The following is a 9,458-nucleotide window of genomic DNA, read 5'->3' as shown; positions in this document are numbered from 1 at the left end:
CGAGACCAGCCTGGCCAACATGGCAAAACCCTGTCTCTACTAAAAATACAAAAATTAGCCAGGCATGGTGGCACATGTCTGTAATCCCAGCTCCTCAGGAGGCTGAGGCAGCAGAATGGCTTGAACCCAGGAGGTGAGGTTGCAGTGAGCCTAAATCACCCCACTGCACTCCAGCCCGGGTAACAGAGCGAGACTTCATCTGAAAACAATCAATCAAACTTTCTGTCTCTCTAGATTTTTTTATTCTGTACATTTTATATAAAAACCTGTGGTTTTGGCCAGGTGCAGTGGCTCACACCTGTAATCCCAGCACTTTGGGATGCCGAGGCAGGTGGATCACCTGACATCAGGGATTCAAGATCAGCCTGGCTAATAAGGCGAAACCCTGTCTCTACTAAAAATACAAAAATTAGCTGGGTGTGGTTGGGATGGGGGCTTGTAATCCCAGCTACTTGGGAGGCTGAAGCAGGAGAATTGCTTGAACCCGGGAGGTGGAGGTTGCAGTGAGCCGAGATTGCGCCATTGCACTCCAGCCTGGGCGACAAGAGCGAAACTCTGTCTCCAGTGAAATAAAATAAAATAAAAACGTGGTCTTCTGTGCCTAGCTTATGTTCACTTAACATAATGAACAGGACTGATCCAAATCGTGGCAGGCATCAGAACGTCATTCCTGTTCGTGACCAAGTAAATGTGCCGTTGTTTGGCTATTCCACATCTTGTTGATCCACCCATCAGTTGATGGCCACGTGGGCTGTTTCCAGTTTTTGGCTATTATGAATAATGCTGCCATGAACATTGGTGTACAGATTTTTCGTGGTCATGTTATTTCTCTTGGCAAATACGTAGAAGTGGAATTGCTGGGTCATATTGTATCTCTAACTTTTGGAGGAACCGCCAGGTTGTTTTAATTACCTGTGCCATTTTACATTCCCACCAGTAACGTGTGAGGGTCCCACTTCCTCCACATCCTTGTCAGCACTTGTCACTGTCTTTTTTTATTACAGCCATCTTAACTGGTGTGATTTGGCATCTCACTGCTGTTTTGATTTGCGTTTCTCTAATGACTGGTGATGTTGAGCATCTTTTCATGTGCTTATTCCAATAATTTTTTAATGTAAAATATGGTCCTTTCCTATTCCCTATTTCTCTCCTTCTAAACACAAAATGAAATAGAACAGTTTGAGAAGTATGAAAAGATTATATACAATAGTGTGGTCAGAAGATGATCATCTTGATCGAGGGGTCTTACCTTTTTACTTGTCTTTGAAATTTATAATGTTTTAATATTTGTTTATTTAACACACATGGTGTGCTGTAGCTTATTTGTGCTACCATATCCTTAGCTGCAAAGTTAAAGAGATGAATCTAAAAAGCATTTGACAAGCTTTTAGCTATATTTAAATTTAGTTGTTTCATTGAATGTACTAGGTGATTATAAAAACTAGGTTTCTCATCATACCTCAGTACTTCACCTAATATCTATGCAAGCCGTTTTCCCAACACAGGTGATAGAACTAAGTTATTTAAATGAGCATTTTTAGATGCTATCTTAGTTTGCTATTATGTGAGCCATATTGTCTATTAAGGTAAATAGTTGCCTGTAATTATCTGTTGACTACTAATACTTTCATCTTAGTTCAGAGGGCCAGAATTATACCAGGCTTACATTAAATGCTGGAATAGCTTAGGGTTATCGTAAGTCAAACAGAATTCTATTTACACAAAACCTTTATTCATTGTACTGCTGATTAAAAAATTAACTATGGATTTGACTGATCAGTTTAGGCGTATTTCGGTGGGTAAGCTGTTCTATGTTCATTTTTTAGGTGCTGATGTTGCTAATGTCTGTAATGAAGCTGCGTTGATTGCTGCGAGGCACCTGTCAGATTCCATAAATCAGAAACACTTTGAACAGGCAATTGAGCGAGTGATTGGTGGTAAGGAAACTGAACATAACTCAAGTAGAAAGGCTGATAAAATGAATTTGAGGCCAGGGATTTCTCTGTTTGGGCAAGAACTGAAAGCCAAGAAAGTGTATCCACCCAGCCCTGGGGCTCACCATACTTGTGTTCTCTTGGTGTCATGGCCCCTCCCATGCCTCCCCTGCCTCTCTTCCTTCTTTCCCCACCATCCCCTGCCACCTGCCCTCTGCATGGAGGTCTGTGGTGCTGGGTGAGTTTGAGATGGCAGCTCACAAATGCTTTGCTTGCACAGGCAGCCAGCAGTGAGGTGTCTACCCGTGAATTATACCAATCAAGTTTGTTAAAAAGCTCACAGCCTTCCTGTTTACAAAAGTTTCATCACATGAGTTAGAGGTGCTCTGTGCTAGATACAGGTGATGGTTGTAAAATATCTGTAACAGCCTGGCACGGTGGCTCACGCCTGTAATCCCAGCACTTTGGGAGGCCGAGGTGGGCAGATCACGAGGTCGGGAGTTTGAGACCAGACTGGCCAACATAGTGAAACCCCATCTCTATTAAAAATACAAGTACGGGTGGTAGTGCGTACTTGGAAGTCCCAGCTGCTTGGGAGGCTGAGGCAGGAGAATTGCTTGAACCGGGGAGGCAGAGGTGGTGGTGAGCCGAGATCGCACCACTGCACTCCAGCCTGGGCAACAGAGTGAGACTCCATCTCAAAAAAAATAAATAAATAATAATAATAATGATAAAATAACTAACAGGCGTGGAGCTGGAAGTGCTTCCTCAGCCAGCACAGGGGGAGCACGTGTTTTCTTAACATTCCATAGGGCTTCTGATTTAATCCCCAAAGGCAAGTAGCAATTCAAGTCCTTGGGCATTCAAAGGAGGGGGAAGCCCTGCGCCAGGCAGAGTTCCACAGAAGAGGAGGGGTGTGCCCCTGGCCCAGGATATAACGGGGTGTGGCCTGGAAGTGACCTGGCAGAATGGACTTGAGGCAGGCTACCTACCCTGTGTGTAGGGAGGGAGAGTAAACTGGTCAGTTTTGGAAAGCCTTGAATGTTAAACTCAGAGGCTTTTACAGTTTTGTCCTATGGCCAGTATTGAATTAAGGTGGGTTTTTTTGGTTTTGTTTCGTTTTTTGTTTTTTTGAAGCAGGTTCTCATTCTGTCACCCAGGCTGGGATGCAGTGGCACAATCTCGGCTCACTGCAACCTCTGCCTCCAGGGTTCAAATGAACAGCCTCCCAAGTAGCTGCTATTACAGGCGCCCACCACCATGCCTGGCTGATTTTTGTATTTTTAGTAGAGATGGGGTTTCACCATGTTGGCCAGACTGGTCTCGATCTCCTGACCTCAGGTGATCTGCCTGCCTCGGCCTCCCAAAGTGCTGGGATTACAGGTGTGAGCCTCTAAGTAACATAATGACCAGTGATATTTTAGGAGAATGAATCTGGCTTTGAAGAGGAGGGAAGCATCTAGAGGCAGAGAACCTTGCAGTCATTACTCTGAGTACCGTGAGCCCACAGCTTAGCATGGGGGAGCACCAGTGACAGCCGTAAAAGAAATGAGGACAGACTTGAGAGACTGCAGGAGCGTGGGGCACTCGCAGAGGCAGCTGGCTTGTAGAGAATGAGCAGTCCTGCCTGTGAGCCGGGGCAGGGTCCCAGGGTGTGCCAGGTGGAGTGAGGTGGGCGACTGGGGTACTTGGAGCCACTTTCCTGGGAGAGAGGGAGTTGCAGAGGAAATGTTACCCAGTGCCCACATTTGGTACGAGGGGAGAGGTGTGTCAGCAAGGTCACAAGTGCTCATGGTGTACCATAAGCACTGAAGGTGCGTCAGCAGACAAGCGAGGAAGATGTGCCAGCAACAGGGACCTGTAGGCTGGAGGGGACAGGAGATGAGGCGCCAGCAGCAGGGCAAGGCACAGGGGTGTGGAGGAGGAAGAGGAACTTTGGATGTGGCAGTGAGGGTGTTAGGGCGACTTTTGACAGTTCAGCTGAGTAGAGGGTACAAAACCAGACTAGTGGGACTTCCAGTGAGGACGTGGAGGCTGGTAGAGCAATGTGGTTCGCCGGGGATAGGTGCTCAGTAAACAATGATTGAATGAATGAATCACCAGACCTCTTATTTTATGAATTTGTTATTGAAAAGAAGAACCTCAGATGATAAGAGTCGTGAATGGAATGAAGCAAAATATAATAATTCACTGTAGAGACAGGTGAAAACTGTGTATGCCTTTTTTTAGGTTAAGGAGAATGATCAGAGAGGGCGGGGCAGAGCAGGCAGCCACCCAGTCGCAGGTTTGGCTCTGAGGCAGTTGCTGGCCCCGCAGGCAGCGTTGTGTAGTGAGATAGGCACTGAGAAAATGAATGACTCCTGAGGTGAACTGTGGGGAAAGGCTTCTGTTCTTACAGATAAGCCAGAAGTGTTCATCAGCAGGCAGACTTAACTCCTGTTTTGTAACTCCCTGCCCTGTGGCATGTGTTTCTCTTGAGTTGTGTCATTGGGAACACAGCTTTTGTTTTTGTCTTCCACTTTCCTTAACATCCGCTGAGAAATTCTCTCAGGTGGATTACCATGAACACGGCAAAACTACTTTTGCCACTGTGTGATGATTTGTTTAGTACAAATAGTGCAGGTAGTTTTTACAGCACAGAGGTACGGAGTAAGGGGCAGAGCCCACCTTGATCCAGGCCAGAGAAGAATCCTACTCAGACTGGAGTCCGGCCAGCACTGTGGTGGACGTGGGCTCCAGCACGGGTCTTGTGGGCCCTGTGTCTCTGAGGTTTGCCCTCTGGGTCTGCTCTGCCACTTCTGTGGCTCGGTCTGCGCCCCAGGGCCGGCTGGCTAGGTGAGGGTGCGCCAGCATCAGCCTGGCTGGCTCCATGTGGGGTAGCTCCGCGTCTTGAACTAGCTCCCTGCTTTCTCAGACTCTTCTGCCTTCCAGCAGAATGGACAACAAGTAGTGTCTTATGGCAGGCATCTTCATATGCCCGGTATTTGATCATTCTGAACACCTAGACTATGCACTGAGGACCTTTCCGGAGTTTTGGTTTCTGTAATTTTGCGTGTTTTAAAATGACCTCAATGCTGAATTTTATTTTACATTTCAATTTGTTTCCCAAAACACAGGGTGTGTGGCTTAAAAGTGAGAAAGCAGGCCTGGGGATGGGGGAGTGAGTGCATTTTTGCTGTAGTTGTATTTTGAACTTGACCTTTTGCTTTTATTCTGACATTGGGAATTCTATATGATTTTTTTTTTTTTAATTTTAACTTTTTTTTTTTTTTTTTTTTTTTTGAGACAGAGTCTCATTCTGTAGCCCAGGCTGGAGTACAGTGGCATGATCTCAGTTCACTGCAACCTCCGCCACCTGGGTTCAAATGATTCTCCTGCCCCAGCCTCCCTAGTAGCTGGAAGTACAGGTGCTCACCACCACGCCTGGCTAATTTTGTATATTTAGTAGAGACGGGGTTTCACCGTGTTGGCTAGGCTGGTCTCAAACTCCTCACCTCAAGTGATCGGCCCACCTCGGCCTCCCAAAGTGCTGGGATTACAGGCATGAGCCACTGCGCCTGGCCTTCATTAGGAATTTTTGGATTGTGACAGGCAGACTCTCTTTCTTTGAAAGACAGTTAAGAAAATAAAAAGGCAAGCCACACCCTCTGAAAATACTTGCAGTACATATAAAGGACAATATATGTGTACTGCATATATATATATAAAAAAAATATTGTCCTTTATATGTACTGCAAGGACTTATATCTCCAAACCCCATTTTAGGTAAGGCAATGTATAGCACTGTATAACTGTCTTTTAATGTCAGTGTCACTAAGACAGTGGCTTGGGTTTTTTTGTTCTTATTTTGTTAGGCTTAGAGAAGAAAACGCAGGTTCTGCAGCCTGAGGAGAAGAAGACCGTGGCATACCATGAAGCAGGCCATGCGGTTGCCGGCTGGTATCTGGAGCACGCAGACCCGCTTTTAAAGGTGAAGCAGGGTGGCTGCACTAGGCAGCCAGAGCACGTGTGAGCAGCTGCTCGCTGCAGCCACTCAAGAAGCAAGATATACTCCTGCGAAGGAGAAAGAAATGATATTTACAAGGCTTTAGCCAAAACTTCTGGTAACCGTGGTTGCACAAACCGTCCCATAGATAAATATAAAATTTGGACAGAAAATTATTTAAAAGGACTACAGAGTATCCAAAAGCAGGCCAGAGCTGGAGGAGAGTTTGCTCCTATAAAGCAACAGCTACAGTGGATTTGAACTGGGAGCCTGTGGCTTTCTTACCTGAGGGTTTTTCATAATCTCCACACTACAGTGGTATGAGACATAGGCTTTACTATCCTGAGGTGGTAGAGGAGATAGTCCAGGACTTGAAGAATACTGGAAATTTAACAGGAAAATCCCAGAAGCAAACTACCAAGGGGCAAGGCCCGAATCTGAGTAGGAACTGCCCAAATCCCAGGCCGACCACTAAACTACACATGCACAGTGTATCCAGAGAGCCTGGCAAAAGGGTTGTAGGGACCAGCCCTACAGGGTCTGTGGGTTTTTCTCCTCGTGCGTGGAGATGAGATCGTAGAAATAAAGACGCAAGACAAAGAGAAGAAAAGACAGCTGGGCCCGGGGGACAACTACCACCAAGGTGCAGAGACCAGTAGTGGCCCCGAATGCCAGGCTGCGCTGTTATTTATTGGATACAATACCAGGGGGCAGGGTAAGGCATGTGAGCCATCTCCAGTGATAGATAAGGTCACGTGAGTCACATGTCCACTGGACAGGGGGCCCTTCCCTGTTTGGCGGCCGAGGCAGAGAGAGAGAGAGGAGACAGCTTACACCATTACTTCTGCATTTCAAAGACTTTTAGTACTTTCACTAATTCTGCTACTGCTGTTTAAAAGGCAGAGCCAGGTGTACAGGGTGGAACATGAAAGTAGACCAGGAGCATGACCACTGACACACAGCATCAGAGAGAGACGGTCAGGCCTCCGGATAACTGCAGGTGGTTCCACAAGAGGTGGTGGAGCAGAGTCTTCTCTAACTCCCCCGGGGAAGGGGAGACTCCCTTTCCCAGTCTGCTAAGTAACGGATGCCTTTTCTAGGCACTGATGCTACCGCTAGACCAAGGTCCTCTCGGTAATGGGTGGAACAGTGTAAGTTACTCACCCCAGTAGTAAGACACCGTGCAGCTACAGCGATGAGAGTGTGGTGCTGGTAGGAGGACTGGCACGCAGGCCAGTGGGATGGAATGGAGCCTGGAAAGTGAACCACAAACTTTTGGTTCATTGATTTCCAACAGAGGTACCAGGATGATTCAAGGGAGAGGAATTGTCTTATCTACAGGTGGTTCTGGCAACAGAGTATTCATAGGAAAATGGTGAACATTAACCCTTGCATCATATGCAAAAAATTATTTGAAATCATAAAAACTAAAACCATAAAACTTCTAGGAGAAAATACAGGTAAAAATCTTTGTGGCCTTGAGTATGCAGAGATTTCTTGGGACACAAAAAGCATGAGCCACAAAAGAGAAAGTTGACAAATGGGATCTCATCAAAATTTAAGACTCTCTTTCTTTGAAAGACCAGATTGAGAAAAGAAAAAGGCAAGCCACACCCTCTGAAAATACTTGCAGTACATATATAGGACAGTATGTGTGTGTGTGTGTGTGTATATATATATATATGCAGTACATATATATTGTCGTTTATATGTACTGCAAGGACTTGTATCTAGAACATATAAAGAACTCTTAGAATTCAATAATAAGAAAACAGCCCAGTAAAACGGTGGGTGAAAGATTTAAACATGCATTTCCCAGAAGGTATATGAGTGGGCATTAAGCACACACAGGGTATATCATTATTCATCAGGGACATGCAAATTCACCCGTAATGAGCTATTGAACATACTTCCTGGAATGGTTAAAATGAAAAAGAGACAGTCTTCATTGTTCATAAGGATATGGAGCAGTTGAAATGCACGCATGTTGTTGACAGGAATGTAAAATGGGGCCGGATGCAGTAGCTCACGCCTGTGATCCCCGCACTTTGGGAGGCCGAGGTGGGCAGATTGCTTGAGGTTCAGAGTTTGAGACCAGCCTGGCCAACATGGCAAAACCCGTCTCTGGTACAAACAGAAAAATTAGCCAGACGTGGTGAGCGCCTATAGTCTCAGCTACTCGGGAAACTGAGGCAGGAGAATCACTGGAATCTGGGAGGATCACTTGAACCCTAGAGGCGGAGGCTGCAGTGAGCAGAGATCGTTCCACTGTACTCCAGCCCAGGGGACAGAATGAGACTCTGCCAAAAAAAGGAATGTAAAGTGGTACCCTTGTTTTGGAAAACAAGTTTGGCAGTTTCTTATAAGTAGACGAACACTTCCATGTGACCAAACAATTCGACTCTTATTTCCCCAAGAGAAACAAAAACCTCTGTCCACGCAAAGACTGTTACTACTTTATTTATAGTATCAGTAAACTGAAAATAACCCTGACTTGCATCAAGAATGAAATGGATATTTGGTATGTTTGTAGCAGTGGAGTGCCACACAGCAGTAAAAATAAAAATGAATGACTATTAATACACACAACAGTATCTATGGATCTCAAATACAGGGAAAGAGACCAAACACAATGAAGTATGTGCCATACGATTTCATTTATTTGCAGTTCTGGAAGCTAAACTAATCCGTAGGGACAGAAAGCATGTCTGTGGTCGTCTGAGGTTGGGTGTGGAAAGAAAGACTCTACCAATGGGTGCAAGGGAACTTTCTGGGCATAATGAGAATATTCTGTATCTTAATTGTGGCTTGACATTATGTTTGTCAAAACTCATTGAACTCTACACTTCACATGGGTGCATTTAACCATATATGTCATCTCTCAATAAACTGAATTTTTTTTTTTTTTTTTGAGACGGAGTCTCGCTCTGTCACCCAGGCTGGAGTGTATTGGTGCCATCTCTGCCCACTGCAAGTCCACCGCCTCCTGGGTTCACACCATTCTCCTGCCTCAGCCTCTCTAGAAGCTGGGACTACAGGCGCCCACCATGACGCCCAGCTAATTTTTTTGTATTTTCAGTAGAGACGGGGTTTCACCGTGTTCGCCAGGATGGTCTCGATATCCTGACCTCGTGATCTGCCCGCCTCTGCCTCCCAAAGTGCTGGGATTACAGGTGTGAGCCACCGCACCCGGCCAATAAACTGAATTTTTTAAAAATTAAAGGAATTTACGTAATTGCAAAAGAGGACTGGAAAGGAAAGGCTGCCGAGCATCTTGGCCTGCTGTACCCTCCTTCCTTTGAAGGAGGATGTGGCCACGTCCGACAGCAGAGTTGAATGAAGCCCGCACGCTTGCACAGCATCAGAACTGTCAGAATGTCAAGATGGAATACTTTCAATTGAGTTTTACAAAAAGACAAGAAATTGGGCCGGGCACGGTAGCTCAGGCCTGTAATCCCAGCACTTTGGGAGGCTGAGGCGGGCGGATCACAAGGTCAGGAGATCGAGACCATCCTGGCTAACATGATGAAACCCCGTCT

At 45.8% G+C, this 9,458-nt stretch overlaps 1 protein-coding gene across 1 annotated transcript in view; it reads left to right on the top strand.

The window, feature by feature from the left end:
• Window positions 1-9,458, top strand: part of AFG3L2 (AFG3-like AAA ATPase 2) — a 53,601-nt gene that overhangs the window by 22,422 nt on the left and 21,721 nt on the right. Inside the window, exons 12-13 of the mRNA XM_011985548.1 lie at window positions 1,827-1,937; window positions 5,789-5,904. Coding sequence (XP_011840938.1) covers window positions 1,827-1,937; window positions 5,789-5,904 — 227 coding nt within the window. The remainder of the gene's footprint in view (window positions 1-1,826; window positions 1,938-5,788; window positions 5,905-9,458) is intronic.

This window comes from Mandrillus leucophaeus, unplaced genomic scaffold (genome assembly GCF_000951045.1).
Source record: "Mandrillus leucophaeus isolate KB7577 unplaced genomic scaffold, Mleu.le_1.0 Scaffold286, whole genome shotgun sequence".
NCBI lineage: Eukaryota > Metazoa > Chordata > Mammalia > Primates > Cercopithecidae > Mandrillus > Mandrillus leucophaeus.
This window is presented reverse-complemented; position numbering and strand designations above follow the sequence as displayed.